The sequence below is a fragment of the Haliaeetus albicilla genome, chromosome 23 (genome assembly GCF_947461875.1).
Source record: "Haliaeetus albicilla chromosome 23, bHalAlb1.1, whole genome shotgun sequence".
NCBI classification, from domain to species: domain Eukaryota; kingdom Metazoa; phylum Chordata; class Aves; order Accipitriformes; family Accipitridae; genus Haliaeetus; species Haliaeetus albicilla.
In genome coordinates, this window is record NC_091505.1 from 18,363,623 (window position 1) to 18,390,128 (window position 26,506).

The 26,506-nt window shown below is 43.2% G+C and overlaps 1 protein-coding gene across 6 annotated transcripts in view; it reads right to left on the reverse strand.

The window, feature by feature from the left end:
- FGF13 (fibroblast growth factor 13) overlaps positions 1-26,506 on the reverse strand; it is a 264,504-nt gene that overhangs the window by 33,290 nt on the left and 204,708 nt on the right. For all 6 annotated transcript variants that reach the window (XM_069811469.1, XM_069811472.1, XM_069811471.1 and 3 more), the window contains one exon: positions 20,364-20,467. In XM_069811469.1, the coding sequence (XP_069667570.1) occupies positions 20,364-20,467 (104 nt within the window). The remainder of the gene's footprint in view (positions 1-20,363; positions 20,468-26,506) is intronic.

Genomic DNA, 26,506 nt, shown 5'->3' on the forward strand with positions numbered 1-26,506 from the left:
TCTGCTGTGAATGGCTAAGGATCATTAGGGCTTACACCACACAGGCTTTCTAGCTATTGTGATTTTAAATTACCCCAAATATATATGATTTGAGTTGAATATGTATGCCTGCCACTCCCACTCCAAATTGAAAATTACTTTCTTTGTAATAAAAGCCTATTTTGAGCAGAGTGTTTGGAAAAGAAAAGCCCTTCCAAGCCAGGGTGTCCTCTGAAGCAAGTGGGAGAAGAAACAGGTTTTCAAACCAGCCCTTTTGTTCCAAAATGTGGTATTTTGTTATTTTTATAGTCACACACTTGCAACTGGCTCCAGCAAGCTTTGAACCAGGCCTGCAATGATTCTGGGAACAGGAGGGAGGGGGCGATGGGAAGGAAATCTGCCCTCTCTGCTGGCAAAGAGAGGGATGTAATAAATTCGGGGGGGGGGGGGGAGGAGAAATATAATAAATAAAATATTGAGAATAGCGGATGTGAAAAGAGGTGAAGTGTCAGGAAAAAAAGGAAAAGAGAAGCCAGTTGGAGTAAAAATTAACAAGCTGTTTATAAAAAAAGGTGCAATAAGAGTAGAAGAGGGAGCCACTGAAGTTAGGGAAAATCAAGTGCAATCTCTGGTACCAACCTGGCAGAGGAAACAGTGTGTGCTTGGGAGGCGGTAACTCACCCTTTGCTCCCCCTTGCCAGGGAAGGACCACGCTGGAGAGAGGGTTTGGGTATAACCAACAGCCACACCAGCTTTCTGCCCCGCTGCTAAGGATGCAGGGTGATGCAGGGTGATGCAGGGCAGCACGTACCCACAAATCCACCTCACGCCCATGGAAACTGATAGGCAAAAGCCAGCAGGAGCCCCTACAACCTGAAAACTTGCCTCGAGTTCCACCGAAGCCAGTGTCCTGTCCTGCAGGCAGGAGGAGAGCCCAGCTCACCTTTAATGTCGCTGGTACAGGATCTTAGCTTCTCTCCCCAGTCTTACAATGCCCTTAGACAACTTTGTACGCCTAGTCTCTTCTTTAAACTGGCTTTAGGCTTTCTCCCGAGTTAATGAGAAACAATTTCCGAGCTACTCATCTAGAAAAGCGCCCTTCTTCAAAGCCCTTTCCAGATGCCATGTGTAAACAGTGGCAGATCCAGGTTCCCTCCTTAGATCTCACTTGTCTGCATCTGAGGACTGCTCTTGGAAGCTGTTTCAAAGGCTGAAGTGTCAGCATCAGAAAGAAGAGAGGTGTGTGGGTGTGAAGTTACTAAATGCAAAACTGTCACTCTCCTTTCATTTACAACCCTGAATATGCATGCATGCAAAAATGTAGAGCTTATATTAAAGTTTTTACTCTTGGAGCAGAAAATATCAAGGAAAAGGAGACTAAAAGATAAGATGAGACTGTGCAGGTTAGAATTCTCTCTCAACTAATCTTTTCTTTTTCATCAATAATGATTTCTGTTAATAAACCCTGCCCTACCTTGAATTAGATTGTCTTTTATCATCTCAGGGAAGGGCACCGTCAGCAGACAGACACGTTTGTGGTGCTGACTGGTCAATGACAGTAACGAACAGCAGATGGATTTTTTTAGTCTCTTACCCAGATGAAAGCCGTGCGGAGAATTACCGATGCCCAACACAGAAGAGCAGTAGCTTAAAAAGCACCTGAGGGTAAGAGTGGGGGGTTCTGGGCTGTCTGGGTGTTCGCAGTACAGGAGGCTGCCTGGGCTCTGCCTTGAAGTTTCCAGCAGCTCCCTGGGGTGGGAAAGGGTACCCAAACAGTTGCACAGTGACAACTGCGAGAGCCGTGTTTACCGATCTACTGAACTCATGCACACAGCAGGAGTCCTGTGCTACAAGAACGAGGAGGACACACACTGCTGTCTTCCACACACAATGCCTGCACCAGCCTTTCCTGATGCAAAATTTTGGGGAATACCTGTTGCTGCTCTTCAAGGAAATACATTCCGTATCCTAGCTTGCACTAGCCAAGAAGGATGAAAACTTATCCCATCTGATGGGAAACCTTCTGAATTCTACCCCTTGGTCACCCCCAGACTGCATTTCAGCACGAACTCTGCTGTCTGGTGGTGGCTTGGACATGTCACCTGCTTGGGGGGATGCCTGCCCACCAGCTCAGTAGGACTTTTGCTAATGCCCCCAGGACAGCTCAGCTGCCAGGCACCACCACCACGTTGCTGTGATGCTCTGTGATAGCTGAGGCTCACTGAGCTGCTAAAACACTTACAAGCTTGGATCTAAATGGAAAAGAGCAGTGGGGCAGAGGTAAAAAGCATCAAGGACTGAAGGTGGAGTATGTCTTTAATAGACACCCCCGACATTTAAACGGAACCTACTACTTTGATAGTTGCATTTACTTAAACCTCCAGACACTCTGCCAAGTGTCTAAACTTGCAGGTATTTTCCAAATGAGGCAGGCTTTGAGCACACCAGCAAGGATGTTGGAGAGGGCAGGTGAAGATACCAAATCTCAGTTGGAGGATTTTTAGAGCAGACACGTGCCCCACGGCACCCAAAGCCAGCACTGAACAAATTGTGTTTGTGCACCTTGACGGATTACATTAGTGCACCTGGGTTAGCAAAGAAACACTTGCTACAACCAACAGACTAATGGTATCGTCCAAATCCCTGAAAAACAAAATATAAATGGGGTAAATGGTTCCATTTTTTATTCTGCAACATATTGCATTATGGAAGGATTTCTCAGATGAGATTTTTCAGTATAAGGCAATAAGCTACATGTGGGGGATGAAAATTAATGAGAATGTCTCTCCTTTTACAGAGAACTACGGTACTTTGATTGATCTGCTGGGTTTAAAAGAAAAGCTAAGCATTTAAAATACACACACGCACACACACAGATACATGCTTTCCCAGTTTCCAATTCTGGAAACAGAAATGGTGCAGTCAATGCTGTCCGATCAGCTCTCTGCTTGTAGGACCAGGGCCACAGCTAGGAAGATAAAGCACACGAATTGACTCAGCAATCCTTTTATGATTAAAATCCTCGCCTGTCTTACAACAACAAATCTTTGCTTATGACTGGCATTTAGCCTTTGCAACAATGGTGAATATTACAAACATGTTCTTATAGTCTTTGATTACAGACATTGCCCTAATCCTGATTTTTTGCCACCTTTACCCATTACAAGCAACAACACAGATAAGTACAGTTCTGGCATGCCTCACAGCCAAAGGAGTGAACAACTTCCAAATATATCAGCTTGCTGGATGCAGATTGCCTATTAAATACTGTTGTACAGTAGGTAACATAGCCAAGAACACTGATTTACTGCACTCCTGGCCTCTGGACAAACTCAAGACTTCAATGAGACTTCTCCGACTCTGACCCTTCTCCCCATGAGAAACTGCAACACGGTGGCTGCACTGTGGACACTGCTCTTGGTTACATCCTCAGCGGCATCCGATACACCAGAGATAACCAATCGCCCTAACGACTATCCGGCTGGGCCTTAAAAAAAGGCAGTTTCACAAGCAGTCACTTGAACGGAGCCTCGTTTCCCAGGGACTGGGTTAAGCAGTTGGGTTCTCTAGTGTCTAGTAAAGCGTAAGTGTTGATGGTTCCCAACCTGAGGGCATTCCTGCTTCCCCAGTGGCTTCCCCTGGGTTTGGTAAGAGTTGAGCTATGCTGCAATGTTTCTTTCTTTATGGCCATGAGCAGGTCAGCTCTCTCTTCCTTACCCAGCTACGTTATTTAATGAAAATGTCAAGAAAATATCTCTGAAAACTGCACTCAGTCTCCTATATTTTGTCAGAACTGGTTAATAGATTTTAATGTTATTAGGAGTAGAGTCAGATATACCATCAGATGACCAAGCAGGCGCACAAACACAGTATGTACACTTAAGGAAACACAACAACATTGTTGTGATGTACTTCTCCCTGATAAATTTTGTAAAGAAATAAATTTAAATAAAATTCTCCCAAACACCTTGTTTGCTTTTCAACAGTCTGATACTATGTTGCAGTAGCTATATTAACTTTGAGGGGAAAAGAAATAGGAAATAAAGAAAATAAAAGATGAAAAGAGGATGTGAAAGTTTTTTAACTGCCTGTTATCTGTGCTTAAATAAACCCACAACTTTTGAGTCACCATGGTTTCTAAATTGTCTACAATTTCCTTCTATACCGATTATTAAATACATGCATCCTCCAAGGCTCTACAAAATACACTTCACTGTTGTGCTGCAGTAAAAAAAATCATAATACATCATCTGTTTCTAACAGGATTCATTACAACTGAAATGTTGTACTCTCCAGATAGTGTCTCAAAAATTTTTCTTATGAAGCACTTCACAGGCAAATTGCCTTATTTAAGAGGAAAAAAGTACGTGAACAGGTGAATCTAAATTTACATCCCACCAGACGTCCTTGAGGTCCTATCAGCAACCCCACTGATAAAATAAAAGCAATGATTTCTGAAATGTCAATACCCAGTGCTTGCTGCCAGTCAAATCTTCCCAGAATTATTATACAGAATTTGGAGGAGAGTCAGTTGAAATAATAGAAAAGCTTTAATAACTAAACCAAGCAAGCACAATTTTAATAAGGCGCAAAAATACCTGCAGGTTTTCAGCTAATACCCGCCCTCTTTGCACTGACAGTGTGGAGCACTGGATGTGGGTGTCCCTCATCCCCACGTGCCTGATCTCAACCAGTCTTCTTGACTGTGCCAGGTACACAGGTGTGGGCAGAGGGCTGGACTCAGATCCTTAATTTGCTTTCATCCACTGTAACGCACACAGGCGGAGGGGAGGGGGGAATCACTGCAGAATAGTCAAGATCCTGGGACAGGTTTCTTGCTTCACCCCACGGCGACAACAGCTCTACTGTGCATCGATTACTGGGCCGTAAAGAGGTATCTTCTTTTTTCCAGGCTTAGATGAATGTACTTTGAACTGTCCACACGTTTGCATGTCAAGGTGTCTGTTAAGTGGGATACCAGGAGGCCGCTAAGGACAAAAGGGTCATAATATCATCCAGGAAAAGGTCAGCTTGAAGAGTAATAGGATTTTTGAGTGGTTGCTTTGCCTGTGTGACATGCTCACAGAGACTCATAGAAAGAAAAGGAGATCAAGGGGTAGAGGAATGGAGCTGGTGGAGAAGGGCATGCCTCAGCTCTTTCCAAAAGCTTACAAACACAGCCCTGCAAATGAAAATACCAGCATGAAAACCTGACCTTGCTGGAGTTAGCACAGGCTTTGACACTGACGGGCCATAGCTTGGCCAAGCACTAGCATTTCATCCTTCTGCGTACTGTGGTCTCAGTGATTCATGTTCAGAGATTTAAAAAGCAGGAGACATGAAAGTATTACTACTGCTCCTATCCCTTCCCCAGGATGCAACCAAACCGAACAGGAAGAGTTCAGCTATTTTTAACCAATTTCTCTCTCTCTCCTACAAGACCTACGCGGACTTAAGTGCATGAGAACAGAGTTGGCCCACAGACATCTGGGGCTTGCTTTGGCTCAGCACAGAGAAGACTGCCAAGCTGCAGCATTTAGCTCCCAATTTAATCTCAGATCTTTCCCCACCTCCTTTTTCAATAATGCCTGAGCTGTTGAGATGTCAGATTTTGATGCAAGCCAATTTCTGAGCTGTTTGCACATTACGCACAATGTAAACCTGTATACAGCTATTTCATCAGTTTGGAGAAGAGGCTAAAGATACTGAAGTTCCCTTCATCGGGAGCCTCTGTGGGAAAAGGTCAGGCCGCCAGGACTCTGTGAACCTTTCACTACTGCATGTGGCCATGCATTTTGGTTATAGCCCACCTCACCCTCCTCTGCAGCAATGCCCCTCTAGGAACAGGCATGAATTAGAGCAGCCTGGCTTGCACCTAGACTGCGTAGCTGCAGCCGACGCAGCATCAGCCGATGCAGCATCCCGTGCAGCGTGCCACTCGAAATCAGGGGGCAGGGAGGAGGCTCTGTGAGAGCGGCCAAACGCTTCGCGAAGGGCAGTTCACTCACGCTTGAGAGCAGGTATGCAACATCCAAATTGATGGTGGATATCAATCACACTGAGAAATGAAATGAGCTCTTTCGAGCTGAACTGCCACTTGGTACAGTGCTCTTTGTATTGTGCTTGCTGTAATATGCGGTGTCACACAATACCATGTCCTGATAAAACACTTCGTAAGTGACAGAGTGACATGAATAGTGATAAAAGCTGACGTGACTTGTTAAAGCAAGGTGTGCAAAATAAATGCTTGGAGAGGTGGATACCAGGACTGTTTGAAATGTGCCATTCCACATGCTCCCTTTGATGGTTCCAGTTTGTTATTTGCACATCCCAGTGCAACTCTTCCTGCACCAGCAGCATGCTCTGAAGCAGTGACCAAGGACACTGCTCTAATCAGGGACCCTTCCCAGAGCTGCTAGTATTAGAAAAGGGCTACAGTGACTGCTGAAGGTTTGACTGTCCCTATTTCAACTGCAACCTCCTATCATTTCTTACTTGACCAAAACCAAAACCATTAGTGGGACTTGGCAGGCAAGGTTATAGCCTTGGAATGAGGTTGATGGATTCTGGATATGGGTGTGAATGATCCCTGTGACTGTAAATCACAAAAAACCTCAGGTTTTCTAAGCAGAAATACAATTCTTTAGTCTTAATATCCCAATTAAAAATACAGCCTGATCATAAGAACAGCTTTCTTTTAAGAATATCTATTGAACAGGCATGGTAGCTTCTCATATGTGATGGACTGGAAGAGGCTTTCAAGCAGAATGCTTCTAACTAGCCATAGCAAAGAATTATTCACACCCAGTCTTTCAGAGATGATGCAATTAGCCTTAGGGGCATGATTGCCTCCTTCTAAATCTTATACACCAATGTGAGCAACAGACTAATATCTCCACACCAGTAGAAAGTGTTGAGGAAGGGCTGAATGAGCCAGTAAGAACAAATAAATCATGCATTGAAATGAAATTCATGCTATGAAGTTAAAACACCGAGCTAGCTTTGTGGGGATTTCTATTTGAAAAAGGAAAAGAAAAAAAAACCAAGTAAGCTTTCTTAAATCACAGTTGAGCCTGAGCCAAAAGTTTTACATGTGGAGAGACCAGGACTAGGAGAAAAGGCACATCTCTATTTCCAGTGTTTGTTTGTTGGAAGCTTCCCTGCCCCTGCTCTGGATCTCAGCTGAAGTTTTATTCCAGGTTCCAACATGTAACTACACAGAGCTCCACAACCCTGCTTAAAGGTTTGGGTGTTGTCCATCTCTGTTTATTCTCTCTATATGGATTTATATCCATATCTTCTGTATAACAGGTATGTTCCTTATCATTAGATTAAGAAACTAAATGGTTGTAGCATCAGGTTGGTAGTGATGCAAAAATATTATTTCAGAAGACCTTTGCCAAGGAAATAAAATTTTATCGGGCTTTCAGGACCTCGAAGGTGAGAGAGAAATGAAATTTTCTGTAGCTTTGTGAACCCACTTTTTAGGAAGGTGGAAGGAAAATATATTTATCCATTTTTGAAGTAATCGATATAAGCTCACAAAACTCTACTTAGAAGAGTAATTTGGGCTATTTACATATCGCCTGTATTTATTGCTGTCCTCCAGAAATGGAAACTTCTACCTCCAGCTTGAAGTGCTTTCATTTCGGTTTAAGAACTACATGACCTGTAAAACCTCACAAGACTCTCTACCAACAGAGCTTTAAAAATGCCAAAACAGTGAAGAACCAAACTCTTCCCTTCATAATGTGTGTGGCCTTGCTGCAGCTGACACAGCGATGTGGGTATGTGGAAGGTACCACCCGAGTGGGTGCAAGGCACAGGAAACTTTCAATTCTAGGTTACTCAACATTTGTTTTGAGAAAGAGTAGAGATGTTCGGATTTGGCCTTACTGTAGCAAACGGTCTCCAGAGAGATCAGTCTAATGACAACTTAATTTTACCAACATTGCTTGACTCAGTAAAAAAGTACAGATTGGATAATTGCTATATCAAAAACTAAAGGCCATAACTATCACAATTACCCACATTAACTCCAATTGTTTCATAAGAGAAGCAAGTGCTATTTAGAAGACTGTCAGAGCCAGAGGGAAACAAAACAGCTCAACAACAGAAAGCCTAGTATTAAATGAGAGGGAAAAAAATCACTTCTCTTCTTTTACTGTCACTCCTGTGATAATAAAATGAAGGGCTGCAAGTGCAGAGGGTTTGCCGTTGGGTAGCAAATGAAGCTTCATCAGATGATTCACAGCCAAGCCAGGGTGACTGTACTCATCTTCTCAGTTAACAGCACAAAAGAGGTTGGTTTCCTTAGTACAGATATTCCCAAGCCACTTGTAGATCAAGACTGCCTCCTTCTCAGCTGAGAATTCCGAGATCTTCAGGGATTCACCATGGGGAAATGACTGCATGGCGTCTCAAGATAGCAGTGCCTGGGCTCTGTGATAGAGATGGCGCATAAACACGTGCTTTTAGTGCTATCAAATCAATACTGTTCAGGAAGATATACCATCAGTGCAATGGCAATTGGCTGATGAGGAGGGAATACCCTCCCCCTGCCACTTCTGTTGCACATAATTTTGTGAAGAAAAATATTAGTTATAGTTTAGTTGTAAGACCTACAATTTATTTATAATGAATGCCTGCCATTCTGGTATTGTTCCTACAAGCATAATTAAAGGAAATATAAACCGTTAGTGCAACACTTGGAGAGTACAGGTGTTTTTTGGCATCTCACTGATTAGAAATGCAAATCTGGGAAACAATTAACTAATGTGGTAGAAGTCAACAATTTGCATAAAGCTCTTTCAGGTCTTTTCTAACACAGCTGCAATAATTTCCCTAAGAAAAAGCCTAAGGAAGTCTGTGCTGAACTCTACTGCCCATGGAGCAAGCTCCCAGTCTCTGTCTAGAATACACACTAAATCTTTGCTTCACACAGAGGCAGCTAAAGCATAAATTAAAGTCAAGATTTTTCAAAAATAGGTGAGTGAAGTTGGCTCCAGTTTCATGACGCCCAATAGTGGTAACACAAACTCAGTCATCCTTGCTCATCCGCGACACCAGGCATGCACTGCCTTTCACAGAAAGGTGTCAGAAGAAAGTATGCTGTACTAACTGGTGAACCTTACCACAATGCTGCTGGTGCCATGATAGCATCGCAGAAAGAGCCCGCTGCTAATGTTCCCCCGCACCTGGAGTGCTAGAGATTTTCATATGGGTCTGCTAGAAAATTTTAAGTCCTAAAAGCAAATGTCCAAAAGCACAAGGCATTTGAAGAGAGGGATTATTTGTGAACAACACAACACCTGGTTCTGCACTTGCTGAACTATTTTGTAGGAAAGCGTTAGTCCAGCTACTGCATGGCTCAAATTGAAGCTCTGGGCATTCAGTTCCAGAGAAGGCTCCAAGCCAAGGGCTCAAGCCCTGCCCATGACACCGAACAAATCTTCTGGGCATTCAGGACTGAGGTCTGCTGCTCTCCCTGTTCCTGATGACCGTTCGAGGCCTTGGGACCTGTCTCCAGGCAAGCAGGGACTTATTTTAGTCATTAAGCTTCACTGGCCTCCTAAATGCTCTGTTCATTTTTTAATCACACAGAAATTTCATATTGCAAATCAATGGCTGTCTTGTCCAGATCCTGAAAATCTTACTCAGATAAATTAATTCTTCCTCTGGCAGGCAGTCAATGAAACTGCTTGCTTGAGTAAGGATTACTTACATGAGAAAGGGTTTGCAATATCAAGCCCATTAAACTCTTAGTTCATCAGGTGAAGGGAACAGATCTGTACTTCGCACTGTGTCTATTCCACTTATTAGAATTTCTTTGGCTTTTTGTTCTGTTTCAGATCATTCACTTATTTACTCTGAGCTTATTGTACCTTCTGTCAGTGTCAATATGGCTCAGCTGGCAGCAGATGCTCCTCTAGATCTGAGCACACTGGTGTGAAATAACGAGAATGGAATGAGAATGATGTGAACTTTTTGCCTAAAACCTGAACTGAAATCTTCGTATTTATGAAACTCTGCTTCTAATTTGTGTACCAGCTCCACGAGACATCCTCATTTTAAAAATACGGTAGGTCTTCCAGTTTAGTTGGAGGCCACAAGTACTGACAGGATGAGGAACAGCCCACTCTTTTCAGTTTGCTTTCAGACCCATTTTGTTAAAACATTAGTTCTGGAGTTGTCATTTGAGGAAACATGCCCTCACAAGTCCTTTAAGTTTTGCCCATTCCCAGCCAGCTCAAATGCAAGGTCCCAGCAACACTCGGGTTCAAGAGGAACACCACTATCTCGTAACAGGACTTTTTTATATCTGAAAATGCTCCGGGGATGAGGATGGAGGGTCTAAACTGACTCCTTCCTTAATGAGCATTCAATGTTATCAGAGTAAGGAAAGGGGAAGACTGCTTTATGAAGCAGACAGTCTCTTGTGCTGTGCTTCTGAAACTAGCTCTCCGATTTTTTAGATACCTCCCGAGGCTTTAAATAAACAGAACTGTACTTCACCAATTATCATGCCTGTTTTGCTTAGCTCCCCAGTGGATTTAATTTTAGAAGAACTGTACCGCTCAATATTCAGTGCTGTTTGGGTAAAATTACAAAAATGAAAAACAACGTGATAGCACCTGTAGCATCCACAGAATGTAAAATATGAAAGGTCTTATCTGTTCAATTATTTAAACCATCCACTCTGCTGGTAAAAGCTATTCTATTGGCATTATATCCAATGTCTCCCTAATCCATTCTAAATTTTGGATTCCTTTGTTAATTCTAGATTGCCTAATGAAAGCAGTTCGGTATGGAAAAGTAAGTTTCTGGATACAATTTTTATTCAACAGACTTGTTTTCTCTCCCAGACCCTTTTTAGATTTTTGATCCAGGAATTCAGCAGGTCTATCTCCAAGAATTAGCTTATCTATGGAAAAGTTAGTTTCTGAAACCAAGGCTTCAAGGGCATTACCTAAATATGACAACTTTTCTGTTTCCTTTGACCCTGCCTAGCTTCTGGACTGCACACCACCTCTATCCTGCTTTCTAGGACTCATAGAGGTGTCTCTGATTTCAGTATTGAGAAGTCATGCCAAGAGGGTGGCATTCAGGCTCTCTGTGACTGAAGTAACAGAGTTTCTGTTGGAAACCCCTTTCAGTTGTGCTGCAGTTCCCCAACGCAACCATAAAACTCAGAATCTTGGGGATAACAACCCCTTTTTCTTGCCCACTGACTCCCCATCGGTTTTGCTTAGTAGACTTTTCAAAAGATGCTTTTTGACTGACAACACTGCAAATGCAATGTGAACTTTTACAGTCAAGCTGGATTCTCAGGTTTTGCACCTCATCACTTGCAATACACATTCTGCCAGGAAAAGGATGCTTTCAGTGGGTTTGCAAGGATGTAAACGGCCAGAAAGCAGTAAACATTTCTCTTGAGGCTGCCAAGTAGGATCAGAACTGAATTCACTTCCTTTTAGCACTGTTGCAACTGCAGGGCTACATGAAGATAAAAAGACACAAAAATGTGTTTAATAAAGTCACTCTGAATACCCCCACACGACAGATCTGTTGATGATGCCAGCCTGGCTTGATGGATAGTCATTTTGCGGAACTGAACTGCCCTTTACTTACTTTCAGCAGAGGAACTGCCAAATTTTGTTTGTCCTAGCACTGCTGCACCAGCCGAAGCTCCGGGTCCTGCCCTGTAGCAACAGGCACACACAAGAACAGGCGTAGGAACGTGCATATGCAGGAACAGGCACACTTCCATCTCCTCGTTCAGCTTTTCCTGCAGCCCGTTCTCACCCCAGTCCCATACTCACAGCACAACCACTTTTTTCCTGCATATCCTTAACCAGGGTTAACTAACACTTTTGGGTATTTCTCATCAGAGCGGCAACGGCCTCCTGAAAACTAACCCATAAAGAAAACATCAACAGGATGCAGCAACAGGACTGACCAGTGAGGGCACATCTTTCTCAAGCCGTTGGCTTGGTGTTGGCCCATGCCTATGGGAGAGTATAAGAAAAAGGGAATTTTATCCCAATATTTTCCCAGCACACTTCTCCAGCCTCTGGTAAGCTATGATTTCAGGACTTTTCCAAGCCAAACATGACATCATTGTATGTTGCAGTGTTTTTCTTTCAAGAATTTACCTAAATTATATTTGAACCCACAAAAATGATGGCACCCTCGGCACCCATTGCGATGAGTTCCCCAGCTGAATGACGTGCTGCGTGGAAAACACTTTCTGCAGATTTAATAAATCTGATGAAACCTTGTGTTTCATTGTCACCCTGGGTTAGTCTCTACTCAAGTTCTGAGTTTGTTTTCCAGTACCAACCCACTCCTGTTGGTTTGGGGAGTCCTTGGAGACCGTCTTTGATTGCTCCAGCAGCCTTGTTTAGACGTTCATCTTCACATGGGCATTTACAGCTAGCAGCAGGCTGCAAGCGCCATCGGGGTGAGCCATCTCCTCGGCAGGTTACAGAGCGAGTGTAACAAGGCAGAAGCGTTGCTGAGTCACTGTGACAAGAGCTGCTCATTAGCTCAACCTGCAGCACGAGAGGGAGGGGAAACCCTTCTGGGCAGAAGCAGGGAAGGCAGACAGCTTTCTAGAAGGAAAGGCAAGCGTAGGAAAGGAGCTGAGGTTTCATAAGGGTATTTTCTTTTAATCAAACCACATTTTAAAAAACACGGTAAGTGTGGAAAATTATCTTGCTTCTGATCTTGAAGATATTCCATACACATCACGAAAAAAAAGCAACAACTCAAAAATCCACATGAATACTAATATATATATTTTCCCAGCAAACTGCAGAAGAGCCCAGCCCTACAGGGAGCAGGCACACCTATCACCCCACAGGCACCTATGCCACTGGTCACACCACCTAGCATCCACACCAAATTTAGGAGAGAAAAACGGCACATTTCTCATTGGCTCTGCTGAATCATAGCAACGTACTCCGTCGTTTGGCGATCTGAATATACAATCCCAACTGAACACGCCGAGAACCTGGCAATGCTCTTATTCTCACACTTTGCAACTCACGCCGTCTGCTCAAGTCCTTATCTGCTTACAACTCTCGCTTGCCAAACATGCTTTGCAACGTGACGGTGAAGAGTTGTGAGTAGCCTGGAAGTCCTGGAACTCAGTACTCCTTGTTTGCTGGCGTGGGGCCGAAACGCAATGCTGGAAGCAAGCGGTGTGGGATCCAGGTGCCAAACTACCGAACTCAGGTCCAGCTCCAAATTCTGCCAAGGCTATTTTTTTGGTATCACGCTGCTTTTGTGTCACTGTGACCCCAGTGAGCAGCGCAATGAACTGAAAAACTGGGCCTTATGAGCAACATTGCCATTTCAGTCACATTTCTGAGCTTGCCGAGTCCCAGACTTCTGCTCTGAGCAACATGTGAAGTCTGAGCTTATAAAGACATTTTGCCTCTTCACCCAAGGACTTTGGCATTGATTAGCAAATGACTAACGGAGTGGATGCGCTTTTAGTCTTTTATCTTCTTCACATGTATATTATTTATCTCACAGGACACTGAAATTGTTCTTGCACAATTTCACTGCTGATTTTTAACAGCCACTGTTAGGAAACCATCGCACAGGTGTCTAACTGCAGGTCTGTCAGGATCCGTGCGGTGCACAGTCCTGAAGCATCACTTTCTCATACTCGTGCTCCTCTTCTGAAGCCTCATCGCAGAAGGTGCTGAGTATCCTCAGCTCCCACCACCTGCAGTGAGGGATGGATGCACAGTGGGACCTCTGTGGATTTCAGATGCCTGGGGGATGACTTGTAGAGAAAAGCAGCATAATAGCTCCAAGACTTTCAGCTTGCTGAGTCTCCTAATAATTCTCCCATGGGAGGGTGATGCCCTCCCCGCTTCTCTGCTGGAGACAGCAGGCAGTCTGTCTCCCGAAACCTAGAATCGCACCGATCCCAGCAGAGACGAGCACCTGAACGAAGCAGCACCCATCTCTCTGCCCCACCACTGAGCAACAGCACGTATCATTAAGACAGACCAGCACGTACCTCATTAAGGAAGACCTGCTGCAGGAAACCACTCTGCTTCCCCAGGGACCCGACCCCCAGGAGTGTCCCACATCACCGAGCGGGGCCAGACAGGCACAGCAAGCTCAGCCGCAGGCTGCCGGTCCTTTCAGCAGTGGGGAGACAAGTCTGTGAGCAGCGGGCTCTGCAGCTACACCGCCAGGCACAGTCCAGCTCACAACTAACCCCCAAAACTCACAGTCAGATTCCCTGGTGAGAGGCTGAGCCTGTGAGCACAGCCTGAGCCAGGGAGTGCCCATCTGGGCAGCGTGATCAGGAGCCTGCGATGCTGCACGGAGACCCGCCAAGGTTCTCCTGCGCCAGGCACCGGCCAGCATCCACCTCTGGGCTGCAACTCTGCTGTAAGACTGAACCAAACTACCATCGTTTGCATCTGCTGAGCTTAGCTGCTGGCATAATTTAGAGCGGTATCCACGGTTGAAGGTGTCAGAAAACATTTATCAGTTCAGGCTGGTTCTACAACGCCTGGGAACCTCCTGAGAACATGCTCCTGTCCCAGCGCTGATCCCACACCTCGCCTGCCCTCTCTCCCACCTTTGCTGTGGGGCAGTCAGGGCTGTCAGCATGATTCCGGGTCGCGGGAGGGCCAGAGTAGCCCTCCTCTCTGTGAGGATGTCGCACATTTATCCAGCATAGAGCAAGGTGTTGCGATGAAAAGAAAAATGTGCTGCGGCTGTATTTAAGACCCTATCGTTGAAGAGAATGAACTATATTAAGGTATAGTCTGCGCTTGAGCATTCATGGTAAAAAATGATTTATACTGACATGCAAATTTAACTAGATGAAGCTTTTGATTATTTCCCCTATCTCTTGGTTTATGCTATTTCCCTGAGGTGGAAAAATGCTCTTTGCCAGTAATTCATTATAAATGCCCCAGCCATTCCCATTAGCTACAGCAGGTCTCCGCTGCACTGCTCAGTATTAAAATATGCACAAACTTCTCTTCTCTCCAACTCACCAAAACCAATTTTTGAATCACTCTGAGAATTTAATCACATTTCAGTTCTCTTGGCTATAATCAACGTGCACGCTTCATACAATATTTACTTTCTGTGCAGGTACCAAACTTATATATGACAATCTATTTTACATACAGAGGACAATGTTAGCTGAATGCTCTCTTAGGGTAAATTATATATAAAATTCTGCACAGGGTATTAAATCAAAGTGCTCCTTAAACCCATGCTAACTCTGTACCGAGCGCATCAGACGAGAAATGGCAAAATTAAGCCACGTACAGCAGCTCTGTTAACTCAGAAATATTGGACATCCTAAAATAGCTAACAAAGCAAGCATAAACAACTCTGCCATGTAGCATACTTCCTAATACCCATCCTACAAAAGGCTGAATGCCCTGAATTTCCAATAAATGAGTTGAAAGGCTGCAGAAAGGAGGGACAGACTGGGCCCTATCACACATGGTCAGGGCAAAGGACTACTCTTAGACAAGGACTCTATCCAACCTGGGGGAAGCTGTGAGCTTGCTCAGATATGATGCTATTAAATCAAATGCTTTGGCAAAGCACAGGAACCCAGAACAAGACAAGATGGAAAACAAACATCCTTTACAAGCTGAGTTGCATGGCTCCTGAGACCGGCCAGAAGGATGCAACGAGCAGCACATATTTAATTTTATTGTTTCTGACAATGTGTCCAGGCTAGACAAGCACACAATTACATGAGCTGAAATGTTCTATAGGAGAAATATGCATTTCACTGACAATCATTAAATGATTTTAAAAACTCTGACATGATGGTTCATGGAAAATACATGGCTAGATGTTCTCAGGCTATTTTTTAAAATTTGCTGTATTTTGGGTTATGTTTCAGCCTATGCAGAATTCAAGCGGTACACCTAATTCTCTTCACCTACATACATGCCTTCCCTCTAATGAACTTCACTCAGCTGCTGCTCTGTATCACTGTGAGCCTCCTCTGTCACATCACAATCACTTCAATGAGAAAGCAATAGCTCTAGGACTACCTGTCTGACACAGAGATCCTTAAAATATTCTTCACTCTTTTGTTCAAGACAATGAAAGAACACAAGGAATTCATAGGGTGTGAAACCTGAAAAGCTCAAGTGTAGCACATATGGTGGTCATCTGAAAGACGTGGTCATTCATAGAAAGAAAAATAAGAGAAAATAAAAGCCATCCTAAAATACAAAAGGGCATGATTCATTTTGTGGTTACGTAAGACAGCAGTACCATAACACTGTTTAAGTCATCTTGCAGCAGCATGACACCGGTGTAAGAAGGGATGAATCAAGCCCTGTGTTTTCATTTTAAATGGATGCTCAAGCATCAAACAGCAGGAAGAGCTACGGCTTCAAATAGCTCCCGACAAGGTCCCTCCAAATAAAATTGTGAGGGTGGGTTCGGCTTGGGAGGTGCAGTCACACAACTCCCATAGACTTTGGTAGGAAACCAGCTACAGAAAAAAAAACATTTCAAATGTGGTGGTGTTCTGGGATACGAAGAGGCATTTTCCAGCTGGTGCGGAGAGGAGGCACTGCTGCTCAGAGCGGGGCGAGCAGTGGCAGCATGGCAGGCTGCGGGGAGGACCAAGGTCGCTTCCCTTCTCTGCAGTCCAGGACTTTTAATGTGCTTCTATAGCAAATGTAGATAATTATATATTTATTTTAACATAATATCTGGTTTTTTGCTTAGCTGAGTTGCTGCCTTGTCCCTGAGGAACTTTTATCATTACATTAAAGATCTTATTTTTGCTCTAACTGACAGACGTCGCAAACTATCTATAAACTCTGGCAGTCAACTACAGATATCTATTCTCTGCAGATTTATTATACATCACTGATCCCCTCACGGAGCAAATTCACCTCATTCTTGTGTACAGTCACTGGATCAGAAGCAAACCACACTGCAGACTACTTCTGAGGTCAGATACCTGAATCCCCATCCTGGCAGACTGCTAGGGAGAATGAGGCAAGGCCAAAGCCAGAGCTCAACAAATTAGCAAACTGGATCTGCAGATATTCTCCATCTGCCAACAACTGTAATGGATTGCGGCTAGGACATGTTTTCTACATATGGAGGATGCTCAGAATCAACTAAGTCAATTTTGTTGCTGCACAGCCCAAACCTAAAAAATATAGCCTAAGGAACAAAATATGAGAATTCACCGCAGTCACTGAAACGAAAAGGAACTGCAATTTAATACTGCAGTTTAGTGCAAGATACATGGAAATGGGACACCTGGTGTGTTACCCCTAATGTGCTTTCCTGTGCGAGTGTGGGAAAGCACTTAGCTGAGCCTCCATTTATCCTCCCGTAAGCCAGATGTCTTATTTACCTATTTACCGGTGGGGTAATTGCTGTGGACTTAATGGCCTCTTTATCAGGCGCAGTGTTTTGGAAGCGTTTCAGGCTAAAAGGCGCTATCAGGTGCAAGACACAGACAGTAGCACGGGGTGAGGAACAGGGATGGCACGTTAGCAGGGTGTTTTTCAAACCATTTACCGAACGAATCTATAACCTTCGGCAGTGCAATCTGAAGTAAACAGTTCTGCACAGACACAAGCATGACCGAAGCCCTAGAGTTGCAATAAAACCAAAAGCAAGCAATCATGACATAGACCACAATATTCTCCCTCCCTATTACATTGCATCATCAATACTAATTTCATTTCTCTCTGGAAATGGTGCAACTATCTGTTATAGTTATCGACAATTTAAGTACATTTCTGGTTTTCCCTATATTTTTGCTTCAGGAATTTGACAGTGTTTTGTGGGGCTTTTCCTCCTGATCAATCCCATGTTGCCATCTGTCTGCTCCTGACAAATCCCATTCAGGAACACATCTCTGTAAGGGCTTAGAAACCCTCAGGATGTGGAGATGGATGTCATTTATTTGAGCTGATCTGTTCCCTGGACTCCCTGTTGGCATCCTTTGAACAGGTGAGTGTTCAGCTGGTATAAATCAGCTGAGCTCTCTTGGGACTCATTTACATCAACCAAGAACCCAGCCCAAAATATAGAGCTAATTTCCCATGCATCAGACTATCTCTTGCTGAAAGTACCATTATCAGCAAAAGAAGTGCTAGAAACACTTAAAAAATGGTGCTGGAACTGCAATTCTGGCAACCTTTTTTTGCATAGCAGGTGAAGTAGGGGCAGATAGATGCTCCTCACCAGCACTTGTCCATTCCCTGGGTGCACTGACAGAGACATGAGCTGGGTTTTGCCTGCCAAGACAGTTTCTTGCAATTATTGTAAAGGACAAAGCAACCAAACCAGAAAGCAGCAGGTGATAAACCCAAGATTATTGAGGACTTAGATGGAAACTTGCTTAGGAAAAGTAGATCAACATTAAATGGACACCCATCTTTGTGAAAAGTATTTAAAAATATGAATTTGGGACACAACAACACGACTGAAGTCTGTTTAAGGCTTTGCCAAGCCCATCAGGTTCAAGAAGAATAAAAGAATAAATGTAAGAAAATATAGCTGCCTAATAAAGAAACAAAAACGACCGTTGTTACTAAGGGGAAAATAGAGGGATGTCACCAGTTAATTTTGCAATGGCATAAACTATTAAAGTCACAGATACTAAAGGATTCAAGGAACACTATTCATGCTAACATATAAGACCACATGAAGAACTATCCCTAATCAATGCAAATACCAAAAATTAGAACCAAAGTAAATCTCTGAGCTCTGCCTAAGATGCCTAGATACCCATCAAACCAAAAGCTGGGCTTAATCTAAATAAGGGTCATATTCTGCTCCTCCTCCTCACATCGAGGGATACTAGAAGTGATCCTTTGTTCTCTCAGTGGTCCCTCTGACTTCAGGGTTATGTCTCACAATGAGAAGTTAGTGCTCCGTTGTAGGTTAACAGTGGCAGAATCTGTTCCCATCCCATTTTCTGCATCTTTGCAAAAACATACCTGATTCTTCCAGAATGTATGCAATGAAAGAACTGACCTACCCAAACCAAGCACACTCGCTGCGCACGGTGATGGAATTTTGCTTCCTGTACAAACCTCGCTATCCCACCCGGAGACGTGACTCAAGGTAACGCTCCCCGAGGCGGAATTGAGCCTGCAGAAGCCGGCACGGCACAGCGCTCTCTCGGCGAGTGGGCAGCCAAAAAGGAGTGCAGCTGAGGATGCTAATGTCAATGAAAACCACGGTGCAGCCAGAGGTACATTTGCAGTGCAAACGTAAATGACACTGTGCAGCCTCAGGACCGTGACTACACGGGATTAAGGGGACTTTGCACGATCTGGCTGTGTGGCTACAGCCCTGCAAACAGATCTGTGGATTAACCGCACTAAGCAAATAGCCAGAGTAAAAAGAAAAGCAGAGTTCGATGCTGTTCACTGAAATTTTATTTTGTCCCACGGCATAACCAGTTCTAATTTGCTTTTGCTCTGGCAGATACAAGAGGAAAAACATGCAAAGCTGCCCCTTGTCCCGGCTGTCAGGATTGCAAAACAAATGAGAGATTTGAGTAAGTTTACTTAATTGTTATCAGTATTAGAGGCACCTTCAGGGAATCATTCATAGAAGAGAATAATTTGTAGCAGATAATAAATTACATTTTCTTCCATTTTCCTCCTTGGGAAAAATCTACTAAGACTTTATAATTAAAACTCCTGAACACAGTTCAACTAAATGTTTTTAATTGAAAAATTGTCTATTTTTAAAAATGTCCTTTTTTCTTTTTTTCATAAAAACACTGTTTGCTCTCTTGAGAAATGCCACTGAAAATTATTAACTGACATTCTTCATCAAAACTGCTAGTAAAACATTTCTTTAGTTACTCAGCAACTTGAAGCCATAAGATTTTGGCACCTAATTCCATTTCAATTTGAAAATCCTGGCCAAACAACAAAAAAAATTACTTCCTCTAATCCCTTTTAATAACAGTAATAGAGATTAAATGGGAAGATACAAAATGTGTTCAGGCATGCTTGTGATTCACAAAGTCGTCCCTTTCCCTCCGCACCCCACACTGATTAGCCCAATCAGTCCACAGTGACCAAGAGAAAACATCCTTTCTGTCTGGGGTTTTGGTTGTAGTTTGTTGGGGTTTTTTATTTCACACTTTGGGATCACTGGTTTGCATCAAAGGCACCACAGTTTGATTCCATGCATCCATATATATTCATAATGGAAACAGAGTAATAAGCTAAAACCAGACTATCACCACGACACTGAATTTGCTGTCAAATCTCATGCCTATAGATTATAAGCAGATTCCTTGGAACAGTAAATTATTCATTTACTAAGTTCTTACGATAATTTCAGTGAGAACAAAATTAAAAATGTTTACTTACTGATGTATATAGGTATCCTTCACTGTTCATTGCCAGATACAATTTTGTTTGAACCCCCTGAATCGCCACCACTCGTAAACCCACAGGTATGAGGTTAAACAAAGCTAGGAGAGAAAGGAGATGGAGAGCAAAATTAATCCTTTAGAGTATGCAGATTAGATAGACAGTTAAACCATAATTACCAGAACAAAATAAAAAATGCCTATTCATGCATATATTAATTTCTGTGGGTGCTATAGAACAATACTGCTACTATCGTGTTCTTCTATAGCAATTTCCACCAATAGCTCAGAAATTATCTACAGAGGGTATCAGTGTATGTCCCACATTCTGAAGATGGTGAATTGGAGGTATTGAGAGCTAAAAGGACTTACCTGCCTCATGAGCAGAATCCAGGGTCTGCTGAGTAGAGTTGAACATACTTAATTTGGTTTTGGGTTTTTTTTTCTGTCAGTAAGTGCAAAAAAAAAGGTGATCCAAAAACAAACAAAAAGTTTTTCAAGATGACCAAAACTTTTTTTTTTTTTTTTGGCAAATTCAGATCAAATTCAGTAAACATTTTTGACCAAAAGGAAGGAGCAAGATGAAATTCAGAAAAGTTAAAAACCTTCATTAACATCTCAAAATGTTTCCACTCAAAACTCACTGGGTTTTTTTTCTCTTTTTGAGAGGAGAATGGGTTTGAAAAAACAGAGTTAAATAACTTCAAAACGAAATGAAATGACAGCATATTCTTTAGATCAAGCCCTAAATCTGTGCTTTCAAAATTGAGCTGCTTCGAATGTTCTGCTTGCGTTTATGCTTGCATATATGCTAATAGTGGCAGTATTTATAAGCAGAGAAATGTCTCTTCAAAAAACGAAGATTCCGGTTTGTAAAGTGGCAAATTAAAAAAAAAAAAAAAAGCAAAGCTCTGCCATAGCTTAGATTCATGGATTTGTTACAATTGAACACAAGTAATAATGAGTTGAATACAGTACTCTGTGTTCAATATGGAGGATTAAAAATAAAGGGGAGTTAAGAAAATTTTCAAGAACTGTTATCATAATGCAAAGCATCTCCTTTCAGTCTGTTGTATAAATGCAGAGATAGGATGAAGTAATGCCAAACTGGCTCTTATTTCCAATGGTTTATTACTTGGCTGGAAAACTCCCGTCTGCTTCAGGCTGAAGGGTGGTATTTATGGTCACTGTCTGAATTTAAAACTCAATTATGAATTTGAAATTATTGAATTTTCAAAAGTATAAGCTAAGAATTATGACCCATTAAAAATTCCTTTTTCAGCCTGACAATCCCCAAATGGTCATATTTAATTAAAAGAAAATCTGCAGCTTGCCAGCATTTAATACCGATCCTGAATTCTGGGTGGGGGGTTGTCAAGAACGTATCAAAAACCAAAGAGCAAACGTATGCATGTCCTGCTTCAGTAAAGGCATGGCCAGAAGCGAACGCTGGGGACAAAGGACTAAATTCTGGTGAAAACAGACTCTGTTCCAGCTGGACCTCCGTCTCCGTGTGCTGTCCTGGGTTAACTTGAACATCTCAGCCCCCCGGCTGGGCGAAAAGGGGGTGCAATGGGCTTGGGGGGGGGATGGGACCAGCAGCTGAGGGACACACCACGAACTACAGGTGCTCTGCTCTAAGGTTGGGGCACCTTTGAGCATTGAATTGCCTACAATGGTCAAATATAACAGAGCAGGTGGAAATATACAGAACTGATAAATAAATGTAGGAGATCATAAAATCATACCTGCGTTTTTCTTTCTGTCTCATACACACAAGTGTACATGCAGACACAAACACACACACACACATATGCAGCCCCTCCTCACACTCGCCTCAAGCGAAAAATCAACAGAAACGGCTTTCTCTTCACTAAAACAAAATCCTCTAGTTCTCTACAGTTTTTGGCAAACAAAACTTAGATTTTCAGCAAGGGATATGCTAAGGGAAATGGATTTCTCATGTGTTCTATCAAATGCTTGAATTTATCTGGGGGAGAAAATATTCCCTGTCTGACTCAGTAAATATTCCCTTGGAGAGCCCTCTTTTGCAGTTCAACCCCAAAAAGCATCTGATCTCCGTGTAGGCAGGAGAGCACAATTTAAAGCTCAATATCCAGGCAGAACCTGGAGCTCTCTTTTGAAAGGTGCTTTCTTAATGGCATATTTATGAGTAGGGCAAGCATTTGGTTATTTTCAGCACAAGGGTATGAGTATGGGCTCCACTGTAAATCGTGCTACGAACCGGCTGAGGACAGGGCAAAGCCTGGGAGGGTTGAGAAGTCACAGCTCACGGCCACAAGCCACGGAGAGAGGTTTTAACGAGCGATTCCCGGCTGTGCTGTGCTTGGCAGAGTGAGCAGAGATACGAGGCTGAGCGACTTCTGCCAGGGGAGGGCTGGGGCACCCACTGAGATGGGTGCTCAGCTGCTTCCCTCAACAGCTGAACACGTTTCCCTGCCATAAACGTACATGCTCTATTTTGAAGCAAGATGAGGGTTGGGCACGCTCAGAAGCTGGTTTAGACATCGGTGGGATTAGCAGCTGCCGTGGCACAGACGATCGGAAGTTGCAAAAGGGCTGCGGGGGAGTAACGCTGGCTCTGCTGCCGACGGCCTCTGCCGAAGGGGAGAGGGACCGGCTGTCGGAAGGGTGCGCGGTCAATCCGTCCTACGCCGGCACAGCCAGACACACAGCCGGGCTGCCCCAGCTGCCGCCTCCAAGGCAAGGGGACGTTGGCACTGCACCAAAAAAGGGAACCGTCCCCTTTAGCACCAGCCGTTGCTCCCACCGTCCTCGCGCAGCAGCAAGTCCGAGTCTGGCTTCTGCAACAGCGAGTGGCTTGTCCATGACCAGCGAAAGCTGAAGGGGCCAACAGCAGAGCCACGCAGCCCCCAATGCCACGGACAACAGGTTTGAGATGCTATCGCATTTCTAGGGGTCGACTCTCATGTGAGCAGATATGACAGAAAGGGTGGCAAAAAAGCCACAGGAAAATAAATTGCTTGCTACTGTGATCAGTTGGTGTTAGCATAAAATAATGGAAAGTTATTTGCATCCTAGCCTTTCCCTATTACATTTGCGCTGTTTAAAATAAGGATGTAATAGCCATCGTAATGAAAAACTTGGCGATGCCTAAGGGAGAAATGATCTTTACTATAGCCCTTGTGCAATACAAGCCGACAGAGAACTAGAGCTGCAAAATAAGAGGCAGTGGGCCACAGCTGGATTTATGAACATATACTTTAGTGTGAGGTCTCTGCCATCCTTGGCTTGGCCACCTGGATCTCTGTATGCTTTCTGCAGGATATAATTTCCTGTATTTCCCTATTTTATAAGTTTTGAAATCTCTTTGTCTTGCCAAAACTGGGGAGTAAATTTTGCCTTGATTTAAAACCTTGCCCTATTTAACACATTTAATGAGTCAAAATCTGTTTCTCAGCCAGGAAATCACCTCCTCAAATCACACGGACTCTTAGCTAAAACTGAGGTCTGGTGAGTGGTATGGCTCCTCAAGTCCATGTTTCATTTCCTGCCTAAACTGTGCTCCAAAATCTCAGCTTTCTTTTAAACTCTCTGCAATTGTGGATGCAACCTTGTTTTTGTGAACCCTGCATGCAGCAGTGGGTCTGCAGAGCTTGAAATAATTGCTCCCAAGTCAGAAGCCGAAAGGGATCTTCAGGCAAACATCCCACTCAGCTCTAGATAGAAAATGATGGAGAAGGTAGACTCCTGGGCCCAAGATGCTGTCAGGAGCCCTAAACAGCAGCTGGCTATAAGGGGCTGCAACCTCTCCCCATCTCTACTGTAAACAGGGAAGACAAATTCTGAAATTTAAACAAGGCTGACTAATGCTCTGGCTGGAGATCAGGTGGACTATGGTTATGGTTTGCTCTAAAAAAATGCAGCTGCAGAGTCCTAGTGCTGTGCAACCGCTCTGCTGGCCACAGCTGCATTTGAGGATGTTCCTCTTACTATTAAGGGGAGTTTTTATTATCACGCTGCACTGCAAAGCAAACGGTCTTAGAGCAAATGTTCAGTGAAGGTGACAAAAGGGAACAGCAATGATATCCCTCAGGGGTGCAAAGGAGGAGAGAACGGACTGGAGAAGGAGTCCTCCTGCATTTGGAGTGGGCTACAACTCCTGTGGCTTCCCCACAGTGCACGGATATGGGCTAAATGAAAGATGTCTCTGCAGATATTGGAAGAAAGGATTTGAGAGGGCCTGATCACTTAACATTCATGTGAGCAAGGCTTTGGGGGAAGCCCCTTATATAGGATCTGATCCACAGTATAAATCAGTCTGTCTTACTAGCTCCATTAAAAATATTGCCATTAAAATAAATTCAGGACTGCAGGACATTCAGGTCCATACACTTACCTTACATAAAACAGGAATATATACAAAAGCGTGTGGGTTTTTTATGATAAAACCCTCCTCTGTTCTGAACACTTAGATACTGCAGCCCAGCTGCAACCATTTCTGGGATACTTCCATTACATTTAAGTGTTCAGCATTTTGGAAGGCTGGTATCCAGCGACAAGGAATTTTTATGATTTGCTTTGTAATCTAATAGGTTATGGTAAATTTAAGGATGCAGTGAAAACAAAGGTATCTTAGAAACAGACACATTTGTATTTCCATAAATTTTATCTTGTTTCAAATCTCAGAATCCCTATTAGAGGGATGCCAAGCAAAGTATTTAAATGAAACAATCAGAAAAAAAAAAGAAAGATGGAATTTCAGATATGTGCTCTGGTATATTAAAAGTTTATAACAACATCACACTTTGATGTAAAAAGTAAGGTTTGCCTATTTCTTCTTCTTTAAGATAATGAACAGAATTACCCTGCAATCCTGAACGATCTGTACTGACTTTTGAAATCATAAATATTAGATCATTCACTTGAAAGAAAAGTCAATGTTTAAGGTCCATAAGGATCATTCTTAGAGTAGATTTTGTGGCTGCACTGAGGAGAACTCAGTAAGATGGCAGCAGCCGCTCAGCATTGCGCTGATCCGGTCTTTGTGCCACCTTCTCCGTGGGTGAGGACGGGACCTGGAGCCAGACCTCAGGTGTCCCTACAGATCCCACGCTTGTGCGCTGCCCCAAGGCCAGCACCTTCCGTGGCTGCAGCAGAAACCTCCTCCAGTGGCGTTACCAGTTCCCTTCTGTCACTCAGAAGTTAACGCAGGGATACCAAAAGGATTAAAGAGGGTGCGGGAAAACAGTGAGAGCAAGCGATCGGACAACTAAGATATGCTACTTCCTACTGCATCTAGTGCTTACTCTGCAATATTCAAGGGCCCTGCAAAATGAAATGATGTTTCACCTGCAAATGCTTTTCATATGAAGAGGATGGCACTTAAATCAGCACTTTTTAATAATTAAAAGGAATGTCTGCCTGTTGGATTTTATGGTTTGTTGTCTAAGTGGCCTGAAATACCTTCTCAAACTCCTTGCACCGCCTAACTTTTTTTTTAGAACAGAAACGTAGTTTAGCTAAACAGTACAACTATGCGAAACTCTTAAATATTTTATTTACACACACCAAATCTATGGTCTAGTCATCTCTTCCTGTTTTCTATCCATTCTTGAAGTTGTAAAAAAACCAAACCCAAAACATCCAAAGCTTTTTCACAGAAAAGCTGAGGGAAATCTGCTTGAAAGCTGAAGGTATAATTAAGTTCAGAAGGGGTACAAAAAAATAATAATAGGGAAATGTGAACTTTAAAATTATGATGAACTCTCATTGTGTAAAATAACATGGCTTTGTTTGAATGAGCCCCTGTTTAAGAGTGGAGATAGCGTTATTCTATTTCAGGCACACTGAGTAGGCGAGCAAATTTTCCCTGTTGAAAAAAAAAAAAAAAGTCTAATAAAATCCAAAGGACAGCAATGAACTTCTCTAGATTACCATGGAGATAACATTTGCTTTGTTTGTCATATGTGTCATCATTACCTCCTTTGGTTCATTATTTCTATAAGTGATTTTTATTTGCATTTCTCTCAGACCCAGTAAGTCTGAAAGACTTCTGCGCTGTGAGCACAGTGTCAATGCCGCTTCCACTCACTCAGTCATCCCAGGACAACAATTTTGAACGGACCTAGATGGGAAGAATAAGACACCACAGTTCAC